The sequence below is a fragment of the Anolis carolinensis genome, chromosome 2, assembly GCF_035594765.1.
Source record: "Anolis carolinensis isolate JA03-04 chromosome 2, rAnoCar3.1.pri, whole genome shotgun sequence".
In the NCBI taxonomy this organism is placed as follows: Eukaryota; Metazoa; Chordata; class Lepidosauria; order Squamata; family Dactyloidae; genus Anolis; species Anolis carolinensis.
Genome location: NC_085842.1, coordinates 212,180,207 through 212,207,715, shown reverse-complemented (window position 1 = coordinate 212,207,715; position 27,509 = coordinate 212,180,207). Strand labels below are relative to the sequence as shown.

The 27,509-nt window shown below is 45.5% G+C and overlaps 2 protein-coding genes across 3 annotated transcripts in view; both read left to right on the top strand.

Annotated features, from left to right (window-relative positions):
• The window catches only part of LOC100562669 (leucine-rich repeat neuronal protein 1), a 46,895-nt gene extending 30,057 nt beyond the window's left edge, over nucleotides 1-16,838 (top strand). For both annotated transcript variants that reach the window (XM_008103550.3, XM_062971681.1), the window contains exon 2: nucleotides 13,803-16,838. In XM_008103550.3, coding sequence (XP_008101757.2) covers nucleotides 13,906-16,443 — 2,538 coding nt within the window. In that variant the 5' untranslated portion in view covers nucleotides 13,803-13,905 and the 3' untranslated portion in view covers nucleotides 16,444-16,838. The remainder of the gene's footprint in view (nucleotides 1-13,802) is intronic.
• Nucleotides 1-27,509, top strand: part of LOC134296528 (uncharacterized) — a 334,978-nt gene that overhangs the window by 90,405 nt on the left and 217,064 nt on the right. The window lies entirely within an intron of this gene.

The following is a 27,509-nucleotide window of genomic DNA, read 5'->3' as shown; positions in this document are numbered from 1 at the left end:
GGGTTGGAATCCCTGCTTGGACATGGAAACCCACCAGACAACCTGGGATAAGTCACAGCCTCTTAGCTGCCGGGTTTGAGTGTCTCCACCTGAGGGTGGGTACCCGGGACAGTTTGGGAATTCTGCTGGTGTACCGTCCACCCCGCGACACAGCAGTCTCCCTGCCTGAGCTAGCAGAGGTGGTCTCTAGCGTGGTGCTGGGTTCCCAGTGCCTGGTGATGCTGGGAGATTTCAACATTCACGCTGAGGCCACCTTGACAGGTGCAGCTCAGGAATTCATGGCCGCCATGACGACCATGGGACTGTCCCAAGTGATATCAGGTCCCACTCATCAAGCTGGACATACACTCGACCTGGTTTTTGTTGTGGGCGATGGTTTGGTTGGAGTGGAAGAGCAAACTATCCTTCCATTGTCATGGTCCGACCATTATCTGATCAGTTTAAGACTCACCACACCCTTAAACCTCCGCAGGGGTGGTGGACCCATTAAGATGGTCCGCCCCAGGAGACTTATGGATCCTGAGGGATTCCTGAGGTCTCTTGGGGATCTGTCTGCCATGGAGCCTGACGATCCTGTCGATGCCTTGGTTGCTCGCTATAACAGTGAGTTGTCCAGGGCTATAGACATGATCGCCCCCGAACGTCCACTCTCGCTACGTGGAGTTGCCCCAGCCCCCTGGTTTACTGGGGAGCTGGCGGAGATGAAACGTGCGAGGAGGAGACTAGAGTGCCGCTGGCGGACAACTCGTGATGCATCTGACCGAGCACGGTCTAGAGCCGCTATTAGGGCCTATTCCGTGGCGTTGCAAGCAGCCAGGAAGGCTTTCTCGACTGCCCGCATCGCGTCTGCAACAACTAGATCCTCAGAGCTGTTTCGGGTTGTTGGGGAGCTCCTCCACCCTCCTCAGGCTGGGGGGGCACCTGACATCCCGGCAACTCGGTGTAGCGAGTTTGCTCACCATTTTGCAGACAAAGTCGCTCAGATTCGTTCCGACTTAGATGCTGGCCTTGTTGCAATGCCAGGTGAGGTAACCGAGGCTTCTGTCTGTTCGATCTTGTGGGATTCGTTTCAGCTTGTGCAGCCTGATGATGTGGACAAGATTCTTGGAGCGGTGAGGGCGACCACCTGTGCCCTTGACCCTTGCCCATCTTGGCTTTTAAAACAGGCCAGTGGTGGGTTGGTTGATTGGTTTGTGAGAATAATTAATGCCTCTTTGGAGCAGGGTAGATTTCCATCTAATCTAAAACAAGCGATGGTGAGACCTATCTTAAAGAAGGCCTCCCTAGATTCGACCAACTTGCATAACTACAGACCAATCTCCAACCTTCCATTTTTGGGCAAGGTCTTGGAGCGGGTGGTTGCCTCTCAGCTCCAGGGATTCTTGGATGATACGGATTCTCTGGACCAATCGCAGTCTGGCTTCAGGCCTGGTTTCAGTACCGAGACGGCTTTGGTCGCCTTGGTGGATGACCTCCGCAGGGAGCTAGACAGGGGGAGTGTGACCCTGCTGGTTCTCTTGGATATCTCGGCGGCTTTCGATACCATCGACCATGGTATCCTTCTGGGACGTCTCTCCGGGATGGGCCTTGGGGGTACTGTTCTGCAGTGGCTTCAGTCCTTCCTAGAGGGGCGTTCCCAGATGGTGAAGCTGGGGGACACCTGCTCGGACCCCTGGCCATTGTCCTGTGGGGTCCCGCAAGGTTCTATTCTGTCCCCCATGCTTTTCAATATCTACATGAAACCGCTGGGCGAGGTCATCCGGGGTTTTGGAGTTCGGTGCCATCTCTACGCGGATGACACCCAACTCTACTACTCTTTTTCACCAAAATCCAAGGAAGCCCCTTGGATACTGGATCAGTGTCTGGCCGCTGTGTTGGCCTGGATGAGGGCGAACAAGCTGAGACTTAATCCTAATAAGACAGAGGTCCTCCAGGTCAGTCGAAAGTCCGATCGGGGTATTGGGTGGCAACCTGTGCTTCACGGGGTTGCACTCCCCCTGAAGGCGCAGGTCCGCAGCTTGGGGGTCCTCCTGGATTCGGGGCTGACGCTTGAGGCTCAGGTGTCAGCCGTGGCCGGGAGGGCCTTTGCACAACTAAAACTTGTGCGCCAGCTGCGACCATACCTCGAGAAGTCTGATCTGACTACGGTGGTCCACGCCTTAGTTACCTCTAGACTGGATTATTGCAATGCGCTCTACGTGGGGCTGCCTTTGAAGATGGCCCGGAAATTGCAATTAGTTCAGCGCTCGGCAGCCAGGCTTCTAACAGGAGCAAACTACAGGACGCGTTCTACGCCTCTGTTTAAGGAGCTCCATTGGCTGCCGTTTGTTTTCCGGGCCCAATTCAAGGTGCAGGTTATCACCTACAAAGCCCTAAACGGTTTGGGACCCACCTACCTTAGAGACCGCATCTCCCCCTATGAACCTGCATGATCTCTTCGCTCTTCGGGGGAGGCCCTCCTCTCGCTCCCACCACCTTCGCAGTTGCGGCTGGTGGGGACGAGAGAGAGGGCCTTCTCCGCTGTGGCCCCCCGCCTCTGGAACTCACTCCCAAGGGAGATTAGACAGGCCCCCACCCTCCTTGCCTTTCGAAAAAGCCTTAAAACCTGGCTTTTCCAGAGGGCCTTCGACGACTAATTTTTGGGGGTTGATTTGTCTGCCCATTTAATTTAATTAGAGAGTGTTCTGCCATGATTATTGATACCTTGCTGAGTACTTCTGCCATGAAGCTACAGAAGCCCTCTATTTCGGCCTAGAACTGTTTTATCTCCTTGTTTTTAACATGTGATGTATGTATTGATTGTATGACTGCTTTTCATGTTTGATTTTACAATGTGTAATTTGTCACTGTTTTTATTGTTGTTGTGAGCCGCCCCGAGTCCCCTTGGGGAGATGGGGCGGGATATAAGAATAAATTTATTATTATTATTATTAGTTTCAGATAAGGACAAAGATAAGCCCGCTGAACAAAAGTTGTTAAGAAACCCCCTTCATGTGCTCACCTTGGGATTGCTATAAATTGGATACTACTTGATGGGACACAGCAACAACAACCAACAACAGCAATATGCAAAGCCAAAATCATCATCCATTTCTCCACGTTCTCCTTTCCACCTTTTTTCTTCTCATCTTTTAATACCTTCCTACTCCACACATATACACACAAACAACACAGCCGTGGCACCTATGGTAGTATATCTCAAATGATAGTGAGTCCATGCCAGATTTTGGTATGGAATCACTATTATTTGAGATGTACTACCATAGGCACCACAGCTGTGTTGTTTGTGTGTATATGTGTGGAGTTTTAGTTTTACAGGAGCTATCCATGGTGCTGCATGGAGCAAAGCGTCAGCACTTGGAGAGCTTCTTTAAAGCCCATCTTGGAATCTGGACTGTCAATGACACTCACACAGAAGGGAGACAAGTGAGCAAGCATTTGTGAAGACATAGCAGTGAGTTGCCAAATCAGCTTCTATCATTTTGAAGGACTTTGTCTTCCTAAACTAGGAAGATAAATCAGTGTGATTTTTGTGAGCCTTAGGTTTTCTACTGTAGATTTTAAAGGTGGATCCCCTCACCTGCTGGCTGCTCCCTCTCAAATAACAGAGTGAGTTTTTTTCTGCTCATGACCTGGTGGGTTAAGGAAGAAGTCCCTTTCCATTTTCTGCAGGGTTTCTCCCCAACCTACTTTCCCCAAATAGATTTCCAATAAAAAACTTGTTTCGTGACCAGCTGCACAGCGCCTGTCCCCATGAAACTGACAGTTTGGAACAAGAGAGAGTCAGGGACAAGAGGGGCTGTGAGGTCAGGAGGAAGAACATTGATGGCAGAGGGGGGAGAAAGAGAGACATGCCCTCTTGGCGGCCTGGTCAGTGCCAGTGAGGCAGCCATCCTGAACGAACGTCTCCGGACTTGTCACCATGATCAGAACAAGAGAGGCAACCACTGCGAAGAAAAAGGGGCAGGATTAGCATAAAACCCGTTTGGAATCAACAAGGTTGTTGGTGTTCTCTTCTAACCCCTCACCTTCACTAATGCAAGCCCTCTTAAAGTCCCAGTCCCTCTTTGCAACTCCATCCCCCACCCCTCTTTTTCTAGCTTTGACACATCTCTATTTTTAGCTTCCCCTTCCCGACGTTTGGCTGCTGTTGCTGCTCTCGGCCCTCGTGCAAATGAGCTCATGCTCTGCCTCACACGACTCGCTCAGAGCACCTTCTGGGCTCGGTGCCAGTTCATTAACCAGGGGATGGTAGTGGCAGAAGGACGGGAAACAGGGGACCTCAGATCCCTTCGCCTCCACCAGGCCGCCTCTTTCTGGTGCTTCATGCCAGGTGCCCATGCGGCATAATGTGTGCCAGGCTAGGATTCACTCAATCCCTGCAGGCAGTGAGACAGCTCAGACAGGTTGCTCTCTCTGGGTGAAACCTACCTCACAAGGTTGTTGGGAGGATAAATTGTAAAGAGAACAAATTACACTACCTTAGTCTCCTTGAAGGAATTAAAATATAAATGTACTATGTGCATGCCTTCAATTTGCCTGTAATCCTCATTAATTTCATTGGGATTTCTTAGACAAGGAATACTCAGAGGCAATTTTGTCAGTTCCTTCCTTTAGAAATATAGTAGAGTCTCACTTATCCAACATAAACGGGCCAGCAGAATGTTGGATAAGCTAATATGTTGGATAATAAGGAGGGATTAAGGAAAAGCCTATTAAATGTCAAATTAGGTTATGATTTTACAAATTAAGCACCAAAACATCATGTTTTACAACAAATTTGACAGAAAAAGCAGTTCAATGCACAGCTATGTTATGTAGTAATTACTGTATTTACGAATTTAGCACCAAAGCATCACAATGTATTGAAAACATTGACTACAAAAACATTGACTACTAAAAGGCAGACTGCGTTGGATAATCCAGAATGTTGGATAAGTGAAGGTTGGATAAGCGAGACTCTACTGTATTGCTTACAGCACTTAGTATTCATTGCCAGTCTCCCATTCAAGTATTAACCTGAGCTGATCCTCTTTAGCTCTCAAGATCAGATGGGATCTGGGACCTTTACGGTATTTTTGGCATCCTTTAAATATTAGCTCCGAATTTCCGTAATCTCTTTCCTGACCCTTCACTGTGCAGGTTCCTCACTTTTGTCCTCATGTAGCCAAACTTTCACTACTGCTAAGCTCAGCCTTGTTGCTCCCTTGAAATGATTGCCATCAAAGCTGAAATCCAACTAAGGAAGATTTGGTTTAGAAACTGCACTATCTAATCATCCTTTTCTGCTGTGATCCCTAAGTTCAACTGGAATTGAACTGAACTATGCCTGTGACTCTGTGCAAGTTAACATAAAAAAGCAGGGGGAAAGGCTTTTCCCAAGCACATGACTCAAAGCATGAAGTGTGTTCTGGAACAGCAGGTGACCTTTTGACAAGAACTGGGACAGAAATGCCGATAAATAAACAGAAACAGAAGCAACAAAACAATTTACAATCCAAACCTTGGAAAGGCTCCTGCTACTTTTAGTGGTTACAAAGAGAATTTCACTAGATGCAGATTTTCCCTTCATGTTACAGAACAGTGTTTCCCAACCTTTGGGTCTCCAGGTGTTTTGGACTTCAGCTCCCACAGTTCCTAACAGCTGGTAAGATGACTGGGATTTCTGGAGCTGAAGTCCAAAACACCTGGAGGCCCAAAGGTTGGGAACAACTGGGACACAAGAATTAATCTATCAAATGACGAGATAGATCATGTTCTTTTCCATGCTGTTCTGAAAGAGACAGTAGAGGATGTAGTAGTTTGAATATTGGACTATGACTGAGGAGTTCAAATCTCCATCCACCTAAATAACTGGGTGACCCTGAGCAAGTCATACTCTCTCAGCCTCAGCGGGAAGAAAAGACAACCAGCACCCCACTCCCCAAACTACTCATGCTAAGAAATCCCTTGGAAAACTGTGGGAACACTTTATTTGAGAGTGAGTCTCAGTCAGATCATAACAGCAGTTTTATATCTGGCTTACAGCTCTAGGGAGGGGAATATTTTCATACCAGTCAAAAATGAGAAACATGAAAAATCAGATTGTGAAAGGGAGAATCAGTGTAGTAGATGGAACTCATTTCGCCTGGGTAGCCTGGCAACACCTTTTCAAACTGAATCTCTAGCGAAGATTGCAAGTTCCATGGGTCCTTTCATGCTCTTCAATTATAGCAATGTGATTCCACTTTAGATGCCATAGCAACATCCTATGGTATCCTAGGAATTGCGATTTAAGGAGGAGCCTTTGGAATTCTAAGCCAGAGAGCTTCTCTCTTTCTACTGACCAAACTACATCCCCTCTTCTAGGATTCGATAGGCTGCAGCCATAGCCTCCTATAGAATCCACAGCAGTTTAAATTGAGACATAGTCCTATAGCTGTGCCCTATAAAACTTAAGAGATTATGGGAGTTGAGGTCCAGTGGCTATGAATAGCCACATAGTTCCCACCTCTGCTTTAAAGCATGCGACTAGCAGTGAAAGGTAACACCATAACCATCTTTAAGAGGATTGACAGGTGACACGGTGTATGTGTGCATTCGCGTACGTGCAAGTCACCTGTTAACTTGCACAATGAGTTTTGTAAGCAAGGAATCCTTGAATCGTTTAGTCAAGGAGTCCTTAGAAGTGGCTTTGCTAGTTCCGTCCTCTGCAATATAGCCTGCAGCACCTGGTATTCATTATCAAAGTCATTTTTAAATATCTGAATGGATCTGGTGTAGCTTATTTTCTAATGCTCCAGGAGCTAGAAGATGAACAAATAGGTTCAAATAATAAAAAATGAGATTCCATTTAGGAACACTAGAAATACGCTTTTTGCTTTAACAAATGTTCAACAGACTCCCTTGGAGGGTAGTAGGCTTTCCATATTGGGGGGGGGGGGGGTCATTAAGCAGGTTGGATGGGCATTTTTCAAGAGTGCTTTAGCTGTGCATTCCTACATGACATGGTCAGTGGCCATGATTCTATGATCCTATGACTAGAGCCACCTCACTGGTTCAAAGCCTGGCAGTCCAAGTTCTGCCTAGTACCCTGAGGCAATCTCTTCCTCCCACCAAGAATTAGAAACATAGAATCATAGAGTTGAAAGAGACCCCAAGGGCTCTCCAGTCCGATCCCCTGTCATGAAGGAATACACCACCAAAGCATTCCCAACAGAAGTTCATCCAGCCTATGCTTCAAAATCCACAGAGAGGGAGACTCCACCATACTCCAAGGAAGTGTATTCCCCTGTTGAACAGTTCTTCCTAATATTCAGGTGGGATCTCTTTTCCCGTAGTCTGAATCCATTGTTCTGTGTCATAGTCTTTAGAGCAGTGGAAAGCAAGTTTGCTTGCTCTTGAGTATAACATCCTATCAAATATCTAAGCATGTCTATCTTGTCATGTCTATCTTGTCACCTCTCAACCTTTTCTTCTCCATGCTAAACATGTCCAGCTCCTTTAGCCACTTCACAGAGGGTTTGGCTTCCAGATCATTTTGCATTTTGGTCTGGACACGTTCCTTCTTTAATTGTGGTGCCCGGAGCTGGACTCAGTATTCTGGGTTGGCCGATTCTAATGCATTCCGAGTAAAGCCCACCCTTGTACTTCTGGGAATCATCTCCTCGCATCCTGCCCTCCCTGGGGAGAGCTGCCACGGGGCCTGTCAAGCGGGACCCAGCTGTTCTACATGTCCATTTATCTAGGTCACCCATTATCCAGCAGGCCTTGCTGTTGCTGCCAGCACCACTGGCAAATCCCATCCCACACAGATGGGACAGATCAACAGCACCAGAGTTCAGGTCTTTGATTTTATCCCTTAGAGATGAGGCCGGGGAGGGCATCCAGGGACTATACAATCCTCATCCTAAAGCTTCTAAAAGAAGGAGCAAAAACCTCCGCAATCCCACCAGCTGTTTTCCTGAGGATTAATACAAGACACCCTGTGCAAAAATGAGTAGGACTGGTCCTGGTGTCACAGCTTTGCTAATAAAATGTTCAGTTAGCCCCCCATATCCATAAGTTCAGCCATCTATGGCTTGGAAATATTCAAAAAAAAATTAAATGAATCCAAAAAGTAAACCTTGATTTTGTCATTTTGTATCTGGCATTATATATAATCAAACATGAGCACCTACTGATTTTGGTATCCATGTGGAGTTCTAAAACAAAACCCTAGGAGATACTAAGGGCCCACTATACTGCCTTACACCATTTGTTTTCATCTCTGCAGATTTTTTTAAGCTGTTCTAAAATGCCACTGTCAGAGGCATTGCTAACTGAGGGCACATCTATACTGACCCATTATCCCTAAAGGCAGATGAATCAGCTCCATGGCTGCTGCATGACACACGGAGCTGATTCAGGTTAACACAGGCCAAGGTCCTTAGTGTAGCCTTTAACCATGTAACAAAAGTCATAAGTTGCTCCAAATTATTCTTAAAAATCTGGAGCAAGCAACAACTTTGGGCCCATGTAAGCAATTGGGCCAGTTCTAGATAGAACCAATTGCAACTGGGTTTGGGTGACAGGAGCGAAGATGCCACCTGAACATTGGGAGGAACTTCCTGACCATACAAGCTGTTTAACTCCTTCCTTGGAGGCTTTTGAACAGAGGCTGGATGGCCGTCTGTCAAGGGTGTTTTGATTGTACTTCTCCTGCATGGCAGGATGTTGGACTGGATGGCCCATGTGGTCTCTTTTGACTCTATGGTTCTATGTTTACTCACTAGCCCCAGGATAAAGGCTCAATGTAAATATGCCTTGACATACACCTGTTTTGCAAGGGGGAGCAGGAGGAAGAGGAGGCTTGAGGCAGGGCACAACATAGTCAAAAAACACATCAGGAAACATTATATAAAATACATATATTAAATGTATTTCTAAGAAATGCATATATTAAAATACAAAGAACAAAAATTTAAATACGGTAAATGCAGGACATGAGTTTAAAATTAGTAGTTAAACATTGACTGGATAGGCCTCTTAAATATTGTCAGGCGGCCAATGAAAAGGTCTTCTGGGTGATGGACAACAGTCAAGTTCTGGTTAGCTGGAGTAGCCACCCTCCAGAGGACCTCAGTGTCCAGAGTGGGTCATATGGGAGAAGGCGATCATGTAGGTAACTTGATTTTCTTTTTAGTTTTGTCTACACTTACTTCTGTTTTTCCCCTTATTCCTAAAAAAAAGTCCTCAGTTTGGCTAGTGGAGGCTTGGTATATTTCATATCAGAGGGGTCGTGAATCCACTCTGAACTTCAAAGTAGCTCTCCCAGGTCCTTTTCCTATTTGAAGTATAGAGTTCAGCACCTTGAATGGTTTATTTGAAGTTCAGACTATAACCTAAAATAGATTCACTGTCCCATTGCAATTTCAAACAGCCGTTGTCACAGTGAGATCATTGCACGTTATAAATCGCCACTAAGGGGGTGTTAGCAAAATATTTAAAGAACATGCTACCAATTGCTTGGATCCCTACACCAGGCCATCAAACCTGGTCCAAAAAATAAAGGCTTCACTTGATGTTGGAATGAAGCAGAACTGGGCTTGACAAACCAATCTGGAGAAGGAATTCCATCATAGAGAAGACCATGTCTCAGGTCATGATCCAAGTTAGTGGTCCCTGTGCAAGTAGAGGGCCTGGACTTTTTTAATCTATTGCCATGCATCCCTAATGGGGAAATGGCAAGATGATAGTGATGATGAAAATAAAGATAATGACAACCACCACAGTAAATCTCTGAAGTGTAGGGTATTTCTAGAAGCATGGCTTGTCATGAAAGGAGGAGAAAAATGACATTGCTTAAAACTCTTTCCTTCTATGCAGCCTTTAAATGCACAGGGCCTTGTCCTCTTTTGGATTTAGCCACTGCATCTTACAAAGGGAGGGATGAAAACCTACCATTTAAAATTCCTCTTAAATAGAACTGACAGCCGTAAAAGTAGGAGCGCAACTTTGTCTGCAGAATCCAAAGCTCATTCAGTTTTTTAAAAAAAGCAGAAATTTGACTGATCACAGCTGTGGTAGTAATGATAATGTGCTTCAGGAACAATTCATCTTGGTTTGATTTCTGATTGAATTGTTCATTGCTGGAGTTATTTTTTATTTTTCTGTATAGTCATATGGTTGTGTTGTTTACATGCTTTCCATACTTTTGCCATTGTTCCCACTTTAGGGTAAGAGAAATTAAAAGATGCACTTTTTTAAGGGCATTGGGAAGAATCCATGACCTAAATCCTACTTTTTAATCCCAGCAAGAACAGACTGATTGAGCTAATTGGATTTACTTTTGTGTTAACTTGCCCTTCAGTAGTTAATGGATCCACTTTAATTGGGATTATCCAGTAGGACTGAGACCTGTATACAGGGCAAGGCAATCTCATTGTTAGTTTCATGAAAATCACAAAGTGATGGCCATGAGCCATTAGGAATAGCTTCAAATAAAAAGATGGCTTTCTTCGTGGTTGTGTCCACACCACAATAGGGGTGGCATCCTATTAGTGGCATACTCAATGGATTGTCATCTTGTCATGGTGAGGGGGCTTGTGTGTTCCCGGTGAACCTGCGGGCGAAGCCATTGAAGTCATATGCTCCCAGGGGAAACTCCCAGGGCAGCAAGGTCACAGTGGAAGAGCCAAACCACATACAATCTGAAGTCCTTAATGGTAGACGAAGCAGATGATAACATGGTACATGTTACAATGGTTGTAAAAATGGGAGAAGGCTGCAACAGGTGAGAAGCCACTGGTCGTCAAATTAACTATGCCACTAGATGTGAACCTCTCTCTATGAAGACTGGGTGTTGATCGGGTGTGCACTGATCTCATTGAAAAGGTGTGGGTGACGGAGAAAATCCCAGCAGACTTCAAGGATGCCACCATCATCACCCTTTTCAAGAAAGGGGACAGAACAGACTGCGGGAACTATTGTGGTATCTCCCTTCTAACCTCTGCTGAGAAAATCCTCGCAAGAATCCTTGCAAACCGCCTTCTCCCTGTTTCAGAAGACACCCTCCCAGAATCCCAGAATGGCTTCCGTCCCTCCAGAGGAACAGTGGACATGATCTTCACTGCTCGACAGCTCCAAGAAAAATGCAGGGAACAAAACCAACCTCTGTACATGGCATTCATTGACCTTGCAAAGGCATTCAACACAGTGAATCGCAGCGCTCTCTGGACCATCCTCCAAAAAATCGGGTGCCCTGACAAATTTGTGAACATCCTGCGGCTCCTCCATGATGACATGATGGCAACAGTCTTGGACAGCAACGGCTCCCAAAGTAACCCATTTAAGGTGGAATCATGTGTCAAGCAGGGATGTATTATTGCCCCTACCTTATTTTCCATCTTCATCGCTATGATACTTCACCTTGTTGATGGGAAGCTTCCCACCGGAATGGAAATCATCTATCGGACAAATGGCAAGCTATTTAACCTCAGCAGACTGAAAGCCAAAACCAAGGTCACCACAACATCTGTTATAGAACTCCAATATGCCAATGACAACGTAGTCTGTGCGCACTCAGAAGAAGACCTACAAGCCACTCTCAACACCTTCGCAGAAGCATACGAGAAGCTCGGCCTCTCACTGAACATCGAGAAAACCAAAGGCACCAGCTAATCCCTCTGCAAAGCCAGGAATACAGCTTAATGGTGTAACATTAGAAAATGTTGACCATTTCCGCTATCTTGGCAGCCACCTCTCCACAAAAGTCAACATAGACATTGAAATACAACACCGCCTGAGCTCTGCGAGTGCAGCATTTTTCTGAATGAAGCAGAGAGTGTTTGATGACACTCTGTAGAGATACCAAGGTGCTTGTTTACAAAGCCATTGTCCTCCCAACCCTGCTCTACGCCTGCGAAATGTGGACGGTCTACAGACATCACACCAAACGCCTGGAGCGTTTCCATCAGCATTGTCTCAGAAAAATCCTGCAAATCTCTTGGGAAGACAGGCGGACAAATGTCAGCGTGCTGGAAGAAGCAAAGACCACCAGCATTGAAGCAATGCTCCTACGCCATCAACTCTGCTGGACTGGCCACGTTGTCTGAATGCCTGATCACCGTCTCCCAAAGCAGTTACTCTACCCCGAACTCAAGAATGGGAAATGTAATGTTGGTGGGCAGGAAAAGAGATTTAAAGATGGGCTTAAACCCAACCTTAAAAACTGTGGCATAGACACTGAGAACTGGGAAGCCCTGGCCCTTGAGCGCTCTAATTGGAGGTCAGCTGTGACCAGCAGTGCTGCGGAGTTCAAAGAGGCATGAATGGAGGGCTTAAGGGAGGAAGGCGCATCAAGCCAACCCTGACCGAGACCGCCTTCCACCTGGAAACAGATGTCCTCACTGCGGGAGAACATGCAGATCAAGAATAGGTCTCTTCAGCCATCTACGGATCCATACCCAAGATAGCAAAGACGGAGGACCATCATCCTCGAACTATGAGGGATCGCCTAAGTAAGTAAGTAAGCACTGATCTGCACACATTAAACAAATTAACACAAGGAAAAGAAAAGAAAAGTAACAAAAGTCTCATGGCAATCAATGAGTGGCGACAGAGGCAGAGTTTTCTTGCCAAGATCTGTTCAGAGAGGATTGCCTTTGCCAGACATTGAGAAAGTTTGATTTGCCCAAGCTCTTCCAATATGATGGGGGATTAAAACCTTGGTCCCCATAGTCGTAGTCCAATGTTCAAACCAATACATCACGCTTGCTCTTGAGATTAGAATAAAAAAGGTAAAGGTTTCCCCTGACATTAAGTCCAGTCATGTCTGACTCTGGAGCTTGGTGCTCATCTCCATTTCTAAGCTGAAGAGCCGGCGTTGTCCGTAGACACCTCCAAGGTCATGTGGCTGGCATGACTGCATGGAGCGCCGTTACCTTCCTGCCGGAGCGGTACCTACTCACATTGGCATGTTTTCGAACTGCTAGGTTGGCAAAAGCTGGAGCTAACAGCGGCCGCTCCTGCCACTCCCAGGGTTTGAACCTGGGACCTTTCGGTCTACAAGTTCAGCAGCTCAGTGCTTTAACACACTTCGCCACCGGGGCTCTGAGATTAGAATAGGTGGCTTCAAATCCCATCTACCTGGGATCGCAAATAGGGTGTAGATCTGGAGCTCAATCTGTCATCTTATGTATCTTGCTGGGAAATTGCAAATGATGGAACATGGCTTTTACAAGCATGGAACAGGATGGCATGTTCAAGCCACATCTATAACTGAGCTGTGGTAGGATGAGATAGTCTGAATCTTCTTCTCATAAATGTGTTTGTAGGATGAGAAAAATGAGTGTATAAACAATAGGATAAAAACACAGAGTATAATAGAGCTCCAAGATATAGCAAATGAGAACAATGACTTAGCAGGTGACTATTGCTAAAACTTCTCCTGCATTGGGGATGGGAATACTGAGGCTCTCCAAATATTTGTTAGACTACAACTCCCAGAATGTCTCACTATTGGCAATACTGCCTAAGGCTGCCTTGCACAGTCCAGCAATATCTGGAGGGCACAATTTGCTCGTCTTTGGCCTAAAGTCAATTGCACCAGATCTGACTCATTGAATAAATAAGATATATGCATATGTTCCTTTACCACTTAGCAACTATTTTATTAAGTCACTATTTGATTTTGGCCATTGTTTCCTGAAGTAATGGAAGACTGGAAACTTTTTTTAAAACTGTGTATGTTAGAGAGCGAGGGGAATAAAAGAAAGTGAATACTAAATTTTATTTCTCATGCATATGTGTTTATCTAACCCTATCTTCTTTTTCTCTTCCAGACATGACCTAGCTTCCTGGACTTCCTTAAGTCAACTTCTGACGAATAAGTGTCCCTTTTTATATCCTGGACCGTGCGGGAGCAAAGGGTCCATAGAGGGCATAATGTCCTGCTTGCCACGCTATGCCCTGCTGATGCTATTCCTGCAGGCAGCAACATCTAGCCTTCACCCCTGCCCGCCCCAGTGTGTTTGTGAGACCCGGCCATGGTTCACCCCACAGTCTGTCTACCATGAGGCCCGCACAGTGGACTGCAATGACCTCCTCCTGACCCAAGTGCCAAGCAATCTCTCTTCAGACACCCAGGTCCTTCTTCTGCAGAGCAATAAGATCTCCCAGGTCAGTGGGGAACTCCAGCACTTGTCCAATCTGACTGAACTCGACTTGTCGCAGAACCACTTCTCCAGGATCAGCGATGCTGGACTAGCCAACCTCTCACGGCTCATTACACTTTACTTAGAGGAGAACCAAGTGGAGGAACTCCCAGATCACTGCTTGAGTGACCTGGCATCACTTGAAGAACTGTACATAAATCACAACCGCATCTCCTCCATTCAACCATTGGCCTTCACGGGCCTGACCAGCCTCCTCCGGCTTCACCTAAATGCCAATCGCCTCCGTGCCATTGACCACCGTTGGTTTCTCTCCCTCCCTAACTTGGAAATCCTGATGATTGGTGAGAATCCTATCTCCCAACTTACTGGTGGGAGTTTCCGTCCACTGGGGCGACTTCACAGCCTGGTTTTGGCTGGGATGGAGCTCCGTGAAGTTCCCGCTGATGCTTTCCAAGGCCTGGACTACTTGGAGAGCTTGTCCTTTTATGACAACCACCTTCCCCATGTCCCCACACAAGCTCTGAAGGGCCTCCCTCTGTTGAAGTTCCTGGACCTCAATAAGAACCCCATCGCAGAAGTCAGGGTAGGAGACTTCAAGGATATGCTGCACCTAGAAGAGCTGAGCCTCAATGGCATGGAGGAGCTCTCTGGCATCCACAGAAGTGCTTTTGAGAACCTTCCAGAGTTGGCCAAACTTGAGCTGTGTAACAACCCACGTCTCTCCTACTTACACCCGGGAGCCTTTCAGGGGGTGCCAGCTCTTCGCACTCTGCTAATGAGTAATGCAGCCCTCAGTCTTCTCCCAGTTGGTCTGATAGGAACCTTGCCAGCTTTGACTGAGCTCAATTTGTATGGAAACCCACTGCGCTGTGATTGCCTGAAAGCTTGGGAGCCACTAGGCACGGGTCATATTCGATTAATTGAGTCTCAAACCACTCTTTGTGCCTCTCCTCCAGAAGCCGCTGGACAAGAGCTCCAAGAAGTACTGAAGAGTGCCATGGGAGGGACCTGCCTGCCAGAGATCGCCTCCAAGGATCTCCCAGAACGTCTGGAGGTATCATCTGGCTCAACAGTAGTTCTTGATTGCCAGGCCAGCTCAGAGCCGCCACCACAATTCCACTGGATATCCCCGTCTGGAGAAAAGTTGACCACAGGGTCTGGGAGGCTGCATCTCAGGGCAGGAGGAACCTTGGAAATCAGCACAGTCAACTCAGCAGATGCAGGTATCTATACCTGTGTGGCAAGTAATGACTTTGGTTCAACCAGTCGTAGCGTGGCTCTTGCCGTGATTGGTGAAAGGACTGTCAGCCCTGTTAAGCTGCGTGTCCTTGCAAAGAAGGTCCAGTCTCACTTTGTGGTGGTAGAATGGATGACATCCTTCATGGAAGGGCAGAAGAATGAGAGAGGCGGTGACTCAGCCACACCCCATCCACTGGCTACACCAGTGTGGTCGTCCGCCACCATGCGCATCCACAACCCCCACCTGAGCTACACGGCACGGGTCCCTGTGGGTATCCGGGAATTTAACCTCACGCACTTGCAGCCTGCCACCCGTTATGAAATCTGCCTTACTGTCATGTCCTCTGTCCCCAAGTCCTCAGCTGCTGGTGGTTACACAGACCTCCCCACATCTGTAGCAACATCTGCTAGCACTTTGACATCTGTGAGTTCACTGGAAGTGGGCTTATCAACCACAGGCGTGTCTGTGTCTTCTGCAAGTCCCTTAGGCACCTCCAGAGGACCTCCAGCCTTGCTCATGGCTCACCTCTTAGCAACGGTGGTCTCTTCCTCAGCTTCCAAAGCTTCCTCGGCACCCTCTACCAGTCCCTGGGCAACCACAACCACTGCGCCTCCTGTCTGGCAGCTGCCTCACATGCAACGCTCTTGCCTCAATGTCACCACCAAGGAGGCCTCACTCTCTGTTGAGCTGGTGGGAGGCTGGGCAGGAGGAGCAGCCCTGGCAGCTGTCACTGGCTCCTTGTTAGCAGCTCTGAGTGCCGTGCTTTTGCTCCTTTGTGCCTCACGGAGGCTTAAGGAAAAAGGCTGTCGCCATTCACTCAAGAAGTACATGCAGCACGCAGCGGCCATTCCCCTCAATGAGGTCTACCCGCCACTGATCAGCTTGTGGGACGCTGAAGGGGACCCGCCTCTGCCAATGGCTCCGTTGACACAACTGGCCCCATCCACCCTTCCAATTGCTCCGCCTCCACCTGTCACCACTGCCACAGTGGGAGGACCCAGTCTCCTCCTGCCACCCCCTCCCAGCCAGATTGACACTTCCAAGACCTATCTGTGGCAACAGCCATGAGTTTCATCAGGTCAGCCACAAACCTCTTCTTCCAGCCCTGGGTAGGAAAGCCTCTCCTCCCACATATTTTTTAAGGGTATGAAGAGTGGATTTTCCAGGTCTTCCCAAATCCATGTGCTACTTGCCTCCTATCTTTTCTCCTTGCACTCTATCTCTCACATACACACACACACACACACACACCACAACTCTATGCCCTACTGGTAGGCAGTACCAGGAACCTGGTATATAGTTGGGGTGTTTTCTTTTTTAATCCAAGGTCTCACTGTGTAGTTGTAGCCAAATATAGGGAGGGGAGGGTCAGGCAGAGGATGACCGGGGCCCCTGGGACAGTGTAGCCCCTGGGGGGCAGGAAACAGAAACAATTTTGAATAAAGTTCTAGAGTTGGACAACACCGAGAGTGTCTGGATGTATTTGTTGGGGCGGAAATACAAACACACACACACACACACACATACAACACTGTGAGCAGTTATGCAAGATAACTAACCATCTCGCCAAAAGTGAACACACCAGAGAAAAAGAGAGCTTTCGCCCAAGGAGGTTGAGATGGTCCCCTCTGGTGGACATTTCAGGGGTAACAGGGCTGATTTTCCTACTGGGCTGAACTACAGACTCTGAAGGCAAAGTTTAGCATGAGTTGCTTGGCCTTCCTTTTCCAAAAACACAGCTATACGAGGATTCATTGTGCTTACTGATCAATAAACAAAGGGATGTCTGGGTTCAAAAATGCCCCCCTCCATTTTTACATTATTAATTCACATGCCCCATGATTGATTGCACTCAACCCTTCTCATTCATTAACAATATTGGTACAGGGTCACCGTGAAAGTGAAAAAAATAAAGATATTGCTTTTTTTTTTTTACCTGAGAGAACACCTCCCTAGGAATTTCTAGGTTTTCCATCATGACTTTATGGTCAATTTTACATTACTTTGATTTCTCTCTAGAAATCTCTAGGTCCTCCAATATGGGCAGAAGAAGTTGACCATAGAGTCACACTGGATGATCTAGAGCAGTGGTTTTCAACCTTCCTAATGCCATGACCCCTTCATACAGTTCCTCATGTCGTGGTGACCCACAAACATAAAATTATTTTCATTGCTACTTCGCAACTGTACTTTTGCTACTGTTATGAATCGCAATGTAAATACAGTAGAGTCTCACTTATCCAACATAAACGGGCCAGCAAAACGTTGGATAAGCGAATATGTTGGCTAATAAGGAGAGATTAAGGAGAAACCTATTAAACATCAAATTAGGTTATGGTTTTACAAATTAAGCACCAAAACATCATGTTATACAACAAATTTGACAGAAAAAGTAATTCAATATGCAGTAATGCTATGTAGTAATTACTGTATTTACGAATTTAGCACCAAAATATCATGATGTATTGAAAACATTGACTACAAAAATGCATTGGATAATCCAGAACATTGGATAAGCGAATGTTGGATAAGTGAGACCCTACTGTATCTGATAGGCAGGATGTATTTTCATTCACTGAACCAAATTTGCCACAAATACTAAATATGCCCAAATTTAAATACTGGTGGGCTTGTGGGGAATGATTCTGTCATTTGGGAGTAGTAATTTCTGAGATTGATAGTTCACGTACAATCAAATAACATTCTGAACGTCACCAACGATGGAATTGAACCAAACTTGGCACACAGAACTCCCATGACCAATAGAAAATACTGGAAGGGTTTGGTGGGCATTGACCTTGAGTTTGGGAGTTGTAGTTCACCTACATCCAGAGAGCACTGTGGACTCAAACAATGATGGATCTGGACCAAACTTGCCACAAATACTCAATATGCCCAAATTTGAACACTGCTGGGGTTTGGGGAAAATAGACCTTGACATTTGGGAGTTGTAGTTGCTGGGATTTATAGTTCACATACAAAGAGCCCTTTGAACCCCACCAATGATAGAATTGGGCCAAACTTCCCACACAGAATCCCCACGATCAACAGAAAATACTGGTCTTTGGCAATCCCTCTAACACCCCCTTCATGACTCTCCCCAGTGATCCCGACCCCAAAGCTGAGAAATGCTGATCTAGAGATTATTGGAAAGAATACTGTAAATCAAATCCATGAATAATCAAGCCCACAAAAGTCTAAAATGGCAGATGTGGAGGGATGAGAGCAATGGCATTTGAAACAAGTTTTGAAGTTGAGCCCTCGTAGATGTAATAGTTTGAGTGCTAGACTTAGATTCTGGAGGCCAGGGTTTAAATCTCCACTTGTCCATGAAAAAAACTGGGTGACTATGGGCAAGTCATACTTTCTCAACATCAGAGAAAGGCAATGACAAACCCTCCTTTCAAGAAATCTGGCCAAGAAAACACTGTGAAGATCACCATAGATGGGAAATAACTAGAAGGCACTCTCAACAACAATAAAGTCCACCCATCAACACAGTGTTGCCGGATACGATTTTGAGATGACTTTAGCCAAAGCCACCAGACTTTCAGCCAAGGATTACTTCCCCACACCTCATCCCTTTGTCCTATTTCCAGTCTTTCTCTAGTCAGTTCAGTTCTCCAGCCAGTGAAGGATTACCATCATACTAAATCTAAATGTGAAGAAAAGGATCAAGAGGTGATTATAAGCTAGAGCTCACGGGGAATAGGCCTGTCAAGGACTATTAGCCATGAGAACAACTGAAACTTGCATTTGTCCTGTTGAAAGTTTCACCCAGCCTTCTCTTTGGGGATTTAGAGAGAACAAAACCAAGAGCGATGGTGGTGGTGGTTATGATTATGATGATGGCTATGATGATAATTATGATGATGATTTTAGGCAACTAATCAGCCAGACAGCCATAACCTCTTGGAGATCTGGAAAAGATGTTGCTGTTGTTTACATCTGGGAAAAGAAAACAGTTCCAGTAGTAATAGTTCTATATTTCAAATGAATTAGCAAACCTAGCATAAATACAGGAGCCCCAGTGGCGAAGTGTGTTAAAGCACTGAGCTGCTGAACTTGTAGACCAAAAGGTCCCAGGTTCAAATCCCGGGAGCAGAGTGAGTGCCCGCTGTTAACTCCAGCTTCTGCCAACCTAGCAGTTCGAAAACATGCCAGTGTGAGTAGATCAATAGGTACTGCTCCGGTGGGAAGGTAACGGCGCTCCATGCAGTCATGCCAGCCACATGACCTTGGAGGTGTCTACAGACAATGCCGGCTCTTCGGCTTAGAAATGGAGATGAGCACCAACCCCCAGAGTCAGACATGACTGGACTTAACGTCAGGGGAAACCTTTACCTTTTTACTAGCATAAATACAAGTGTAATACAGATTGAGTATCCTTTATCAGGAACGCCAAAGTACTACAAATAAAAATTGTCCACATAGGTGACTGAGAAAGTGACCCCTTTGCTTTCTGAACAGTTTACTGTACACAAACTTAGTTTCACGCACACAAATATTAAAAATATTGTATGAAATTGCTTTCAGGCTATGTGTATGAGCTGTATATGAAACATACATGAATTCTGTGTTTAGACTTTGGTCCTATTTCCAACATAACTTATTATGCAGGTACAGTGAGACAACAAAAAGTGAGAGAAATCTACCCCTAGGAAGGGAAATTCATTTCCGAAAGAGTTGTCATGGGGAAAAGGAGTCTCTACTTACCAATTCATGTTTCCACCACAAGCCAAATATTTCAAAATCCAGTTCTCACAGGGACAGAAAGTGATGTGAAATCTTCTGAACAGGGGCACAGACAGCTAGACAAATTGCACAGGTGTTTAACCCTTCCCTATGCTATCCAAAGTGTGTGTGGCTGGAGTTACGCTTTAAAATGTACCTGTTCTGACTTACAAATTCAACTGAATAACAAACCCTTGTTTGTAACATAGGGACTACAGCGTTCCCCCGCTACTTCACGGTTCGCTTTTCGCTAACTCGCTGTTTCACGGGTTTTCTCAGATGCTTATGGGACGTGGCCATACAGCCCTCCCTCCCTCACAGGCACCAAAGGGCCCTGACTGAGGCGAGCGGCCTGTCCTGTCCTCCTCAGCCGCCATCAAGCAGTGCCAGTAGGCCTCATCGCCTCAGCGAACGACCCACGAGCCTCCCTGGGGCTTGAGAAGGGGAGAAAAGCCACCTAAACTACTAAAATAACACATAAATATTAAAATAAATATAGTGTCCCTGTTTCGCGGATTTTCACTGGTCCTGGAACGTAATCCCCGCAATAAGTGAGGGAACACTGTATCTGTACATGCAAACACAAGGATTCCAAACTCCAAAACACTTCCCAATTATTTTGGATAAGGAATATACTCAATCTGCAGTACAGTTACATCATGTCCTGTTATGCAATGATACCTTAGCGATGCCTAGATTATTAAATGGCATTCCAATCACTGCTGGTCCAAAATATGGTTAAACATGTTAGCCTATGAAACCAGTAGCAGTAAGGACCAAGATCCAACATTGCAAACAGAGGTACAAATGTGTTGTCGAAGGCTTTCATGGCCGGGATCACAGGGTTGTTGTATGTTTTTCGGGCTGTATGGCCATGTTCCAGAAGTATTCTCTCCTGATGTTTCACCCACATCTATGGCAGGCAACCTCACAATCTCTGTCAGAGTAATTCGCAGTGTAGCAGCAGTTGTATGTTGTCAATGGAGCGCAGAACGAAGAGACGTCAGAAACGATGTTAAAAAATATATACAAAGCTTTACTTTACAAGACAAACAGACTTGCAGACGAACACAGGCTTGGCTTTCACTCTAGGCAGACACAAACTAGAACAGAGCAAGATCTCAACTGATGCAATCAGTAATGTACAAACACACTTGAGTCTGGATACTCCCAAGGTTCCAGCCACACATCAAGGTCAACACAGCTTCTCAGTCATTAACTCTTTACAGACTATAGCATACTCTGGATGATACAACCTGTATGCAATACATGCCAGACATAAATTTCATTTAAACACTACTAATACACAAATCCCACATTAACAATCTCTGAGGATGCCTGCCATAGATGTGGGCGAAACGTCAGGAGAGAATACTTCTGGAACATGGCCATACAGCCCGAAAAACATACAACAACCCAGAGGTACAAATGCGTGATTCTGTATCATTTCCTGAACTAATTCCCCAAAACTAACTTAACAGGCAGTAGCTGCGCCAAGTGATGGAAGTCTATTCTAACAACAATAAAGTTGCAGCAGGATGAGTTTCCAGTTTCCTCTTACAATACAATGAGGAGTTCCAATAGGGATCTTTTGATACGGTAGTTGTATGACAGCATGCCAGTGGGGTGGGACTGAAGGCATCATCCTGCTACATCCCAACTGCCAGCACAATAGACCTCTATTGCTTAGTACAGCTGCAGGCTGTAAAGGTAGGTTGGGGAACATTTGCAATTCTGATTATAGTTATACATCAATATTGAACAGTTGTGATTGCTTAGGTCTAACTTATGCATTTGTATCTTCTCAACTGGATGCCACTATATAAGAAAATAAGAACAAAAACAGCAGGTAGTGGTGGTGAACACTCCTTCTCCACTCCCACCCAAATGTCCCGTTTTCCTCCAGCAGCCATTTGTCATCTTCTGGCCACCAAACACATTCAATCTGCACAGAACTATTTTGCGATTCCACTGCATCTAATTATTATTTTCTCCTTTTGAAAACCATGCTCTCCACCCAACTTCCTGCAAGGAAGCCCAATTCTCCAGATGTTTTGGACTACAAATCCCATCCTTCCCAGTCCAGCATGTATTCAAGCATATCTTGAGGCATTCCTGCCTGTGTAGATTGTCATCAGGAGAATGAGTTTGCTGTTGGCAAACAGGATAGGTACATGGAATCTCTTTGTGTGCATAGCAGATGCTCAAGACAAACAGTGGGTGAAAGGATACCATTCCTTTCATGCTCTGCTTGTGAACATCTGGCTGGTTGAAGCACTTGGACTAGATAGACCCTTGGACTAATCCGGCTTAGGCATTTCCTTGATCCGGCTGAAGCGTTTTCTTTCCTTATCAGCAGATAAGGATGGCCTTCCCACAATTTTTTGTTGTCCATTGCTTTGTAGGGGAAAACATATTGGTTGTAGTTGGAGAAGAACAGATGGAGCTCTGTTCTTCTCTCCAGTACACAGAACAGAGAGGAAGAGAATGTATACATACTATAAAGCAGTCATCAGTATGATGCCATGCTTGTCACATGGACACTGGGTGACCCAGCTGGTAGGAGGGCCCATTTTGTCACAATCCTTCCATATGTTTAGGGAACAAAACTGTATGGGTGTTTGCAGAGCAGTTTCTGGAAGGTATGGGAAATCACAAGTTTGGCTGGGCGAAAAAAATACCACACAAGTGACTCTAGGATTGAGATTTTTTTTTACTGTGCTGTGACCCCACCTTGAGCCATGGGGAGAGGTGGGTAAGAAATAAAATTTTTATAGTTATTGTTTTTGTTATTGTTATTATTATTATCTGCCCAAAGTAATAAGTAATAGCTTAAGTAATAGCAGGCAATAGCAGGTAACAGTTGAGTGCACGTTGTCCAGAAGTCCCTGGGTGAAGTGCGTCCAACTTTAGTTTTTTTAAAAAAAAATAGTACCCAGGTCTAATGGAAAAGATGTGCATTGAAAGAGAGAAATCTACCATTTTAATCCTACTTTAGTAAAAAAAAAATTAATCAATTTCACAGATGATGTTAATCCAGCCCATTTAGGGCCTGGGAGATGCCTTGTCCCCTTGCTGCTATGTCAGTGGACCTGTGTGTCCCTTCCATCTTATATTCCCCACTTCACCAAGGGGCCAAATCAGTTTTGAAGGTAGGATTCAGCACTTTGGATAGCTCTTTAAAAAAAACAAATTAAAATCCAAAGTAGATTGACCACCCTGCTGACATGGGAGCCACCAAACCAATCCTAATCCACTCCAGAGAGAGAGAGAAAACACACAAACACATCGATTGGAGGGTTGCTGTGTGTTTTTCGGACTGTATGGCCATGTCCCAGCAGCATTCTCTTCTGACATTTTGCCTGCATCTGTGGCTGGCATCTTCAGAGGTTCTGTTTGCAGTGAAGCGAGTGGAGTGTATATATCTGTGAAATGTCCAAGGTGGGAGAAAGAACCCTTATCTGTTTAAAGAAAGTGTGAATGTTGCAATTAGCATGCTTGAATTAGCATTTGAGTAGCCATGATGTTTGCTACTCAATCAGTGAGGGTATCTGCATAAAGATAGACTGGCCTTTGTTGCCTGGCAGCATCCTTTGTTTGGAAGGTGTTAATTGGCCCTTGATTGCTTGTTGTCTAGAGTTCTCCTGCTTCTGAGTGGTGTTCCTGTCTTGTTCCTGTCTTGATTTACTATCTAAATAATGAATAGTCAAGAGTAGAGACACCACACTGGCAACAAAGGTCCAAATAGTTAAAGCAATGGTATTCCCCGTAGTAATCTATGGATGTGAGAGCTGGACCATAAGGAAGGCTGAGCAAAAGAAGATAGACGTTTTGAACTGTAATGTTGGAGAAAAACTCTGAGAGTGCCTTGGACCGCAAGAAGGTCAAACCAGTCCATACTCCAGGAAATAATGCCCAACTGCTCACTGGAGGGAAGAATATTAGAGACAAAGATGATGTTCTTTGGCCACATCATGAGAAGACAAGAAAGCTTTGAAAAGATCATGATGGTGGGGAAAATGGAATAAAAAAGGAAGAGAGGCTGACCAAGGGCAAGATGGATGGATGGTATCCTTGAAGTGACTGGCTTGACCTTGAAGGAGCTGGGGGTGCCACGGTGGACAGGGAGCTCTGGCGTGGGCTGGTCCATGAGGTCACGAAGAGTCAAAAGCAACTGAACGAATAAACAACAACAACAAAATGAACACCACTCAGAAACAGGAGAACTCCAGGCAACAAGCAATCAAGGACCAATTAACACCTCCCAAACAAAGGATGCTTCCAGGCAAAAAATCCAGACTACCTCTATGCAGGTACCATCACTGATTGGGCAGTCGGAGGAAGATGCCATCACCATAGGCAACACCGGCAGAGCTCCTGTAGTTCATTTGTTTTTACTTGTTTTTACTAGCCAGGCCACCCCTTTTTATCCGCAACATTTTATTGTTTTATAGTTTTATTGCTATAGACTCTGAAATTGAATACTATAACTCAGAAGCTCTTCAGAAGACCAAAGTTTTCAAGTCCACAACTAGAAAATGCTCCCAAAGGGAAAAAGAGAGCAAGAAGCAGCCCTAATGCTTTGAGGGAGCATATTTCTACCAGTGGCAAAGTTTGTTAAAGCACTGAGCTGCTGAACTTGCAGACCGAAAGGTCCCAGGTTCAAATCCCTGGAGCAGAGTGAGCGCCTGGTATTAGCTCTAGCTTCTGCCAACCTTGCAGTTCGAAAACATGCCAATGTGAGTAGATCAATAGGTACTGCTCCAGCGGGAAGGTAACGGCGCTCCATGCAGTCATGCCAGCCACATGACCTTGGAGGTGTCTACGGACAACGCCGGCTCTTCAGCTTAGAAATGGAGATGAGCACCAACCCCCAGAGTCAGACATGACTGGACTTAACGTCAGGGGAAACCTTTACCTTTTATTTCTACAAAAAACAAACAGATGAGACTTGATACTTACCTTCCACAGATGCCAGAGTCAACAAAAACAGTGAGTATAAACTCGGACTTCTCCACTCAGACTCCTACAGAAAACAGACTGAAGTCTACATAATCCCCAGTGCACGAATTTTGGGTAACAGATAAGTGCCGGACAACAGTTTGGCACAGTGCCTAGACTCACCTTATCAGCCTGGACAGGAAGCTTTGCAGGAGAAACGTTAAGAGAGAATGCTGCTGGAACACGACCATACAGCCCGAAAAACTCACAACAGCCCAATGATTCCAGCCATGAAACCCTTCAACAATATAATATTGATTGAAGTTAGCCACCTTATTCCAGTCACCCCATACATTCTTCCAACTGAGGGGCAGTTTCCTCCTTGCTATACACTCTATCCCTTGTCCATTTCAATCATCCATACAATAGCAGAGTCTGGCTCTGGTTCTTAATCGAGGAACAGCACAACTCGCGACAAGATCAAGATTATCTTCCATTTTTATTATGAAGTCACACATTCCAAGAAGTTTCATGAGTAAGAACTAAGACTCTGGGAAACCAGGAATCAAATCCCTACTCAATCATGGAAACCCACTTACCTCGTAAACTTGGGCAAGTCACAGTTTTTGTCAGCCTCAGAGGAGGGCAATGGCACAGACTTCTTCAGGATAATGCTTATCAAAGCCCTAGGAGAGAGTCACAGCAAGTCAGTGTCAAACTGAAGGCATAACAAAGATTCCAAGTCTGAACTCTAAAAGGGAAAAACACTTTACAGGTTGAAGCTTGCCACAGATTTGTCAGATCATTGAGCCTCCTCGCATGCAGCATAACTTCCAGGGCTTGTCAAGCCAGTATCTGAGTTACAGACTGAACCAAAAACTAAAATAATGATCAAGAAAGTGATTAAAGGGTAGCGGAAGCCGCTATTCTGCTTGATGCCTCTCCTCAAAATATACTATTCTAGAAAATATGAAGAGGTGGGATCTGGAACAAGGTAACAGAGGGTGCCAAGCGCTTATGAGACCCATCATTATCATTTGTTGACTATGTTGTAGGTGTTCCAGTGTCCGTGTTACAACAACACTAAAAAGGTCAGCATTATTATCTCTCTATCTGTCAGGTGAAGACCTGGACCATCTTGTCCTTTGTGCCAGGTAGCAAAAACTTCACGGCCAGTCCAAAAGCAAAGAAGATGACAACTTCATGCGCACACACCCAACGCACACATACACCCTGTACAAAGAGGCAAACTGGTCTGCCATGTATGGTAAATTAACTTTACTGTTGGCAAAGGTACTCCACTGCCTATAAGGAAAATAGGCTGGTTCAAAAGTGGAAGAAGCAGGGCATACACATGTCTCTTCTTTAAGAGAGAAGAATATCTCAGGGGATTCAAAAGCAATGGGAGAAGACAGAGACAGTGACTTTAACCTGCCTAACTATGTCCAGAAAGGAAACCATGGCTTGTCTGAAATAGTGATTCTTAACCTTGAGAGAATCCAAATGGTTTGGACTTTATTTTTAAGAATTTTTGATAGTTAACTATGTCGGCTGATGTTTCTCAGAGCCAAAGTCCTAAAAATATGGACGATCGAAACCTTTGGAGGACAGGTCAAGACTATCCAGGACTTTGAGAGTTCAGCTTGGCTTAGCTTCTTGTGCTATCACAAAGAGCAGAGCCTGGTGGTGTTATAAGGGCAGCTACAATCAATGCCATTTCCCAAAATATATTAAGCATAGAATACAGGTGCACAGAGTGTTGTGATTCAGATAAAAAGGAACACCAAAGCTAATGAATGAGGCAGTCTCTTGCCCTAAAAATGTTTCCACCTCGCCCCGAGGACAGCCCCAGTAAACAGCCCAAGCCCCAAGACCTGGGAAATCTGTCATTGAGTGAGTTCTGAAAAGATTTCACTGCAGTTCTTTCGAAATCACAGCTTTCCACCTTAGCTCTTAGATGAGCTCCATCTTCATTTCCAGAGAAGAGTTTGGTTGTTGCAGAAGAATTGCCAGGAAAAGGAGCTGCTGGTAGGGTTGGGGGAGAAAGGGAGCTAGAATGAAAAGAGAGGCCCGGGAGAGTAACAGGCCTTTATCTCTCTCTGAAGCCAAATTTGGCATCCGCCCACACATCCCGCCAACCCTGTTAACAGGCCAGAAATACATCAGCATGAATTAAAGAACAAAGGGAACGGGTACAGCAATCCGTGTTCACTTCCAATGCAAACAGCTAATGAGCGCTGGAGGAAGGGAAGAGAGGCAGCTGAGCTCATTTGGCCTAGAATTGCCAACTTGTCTATTATATACTGCCAGGCTTCTCGTGTATGTTTAACAGCAATGTGGCAAAGAGGCGTCTCCAGCCTTGCATCTTCTGCATACCCAAAGAAGCTTCATCAAATGAATTTCAGCGTCAAGGAACTTGTCAGAAAAGAAAGTTGGCAACTTGTATCAGCCCGAGGCAG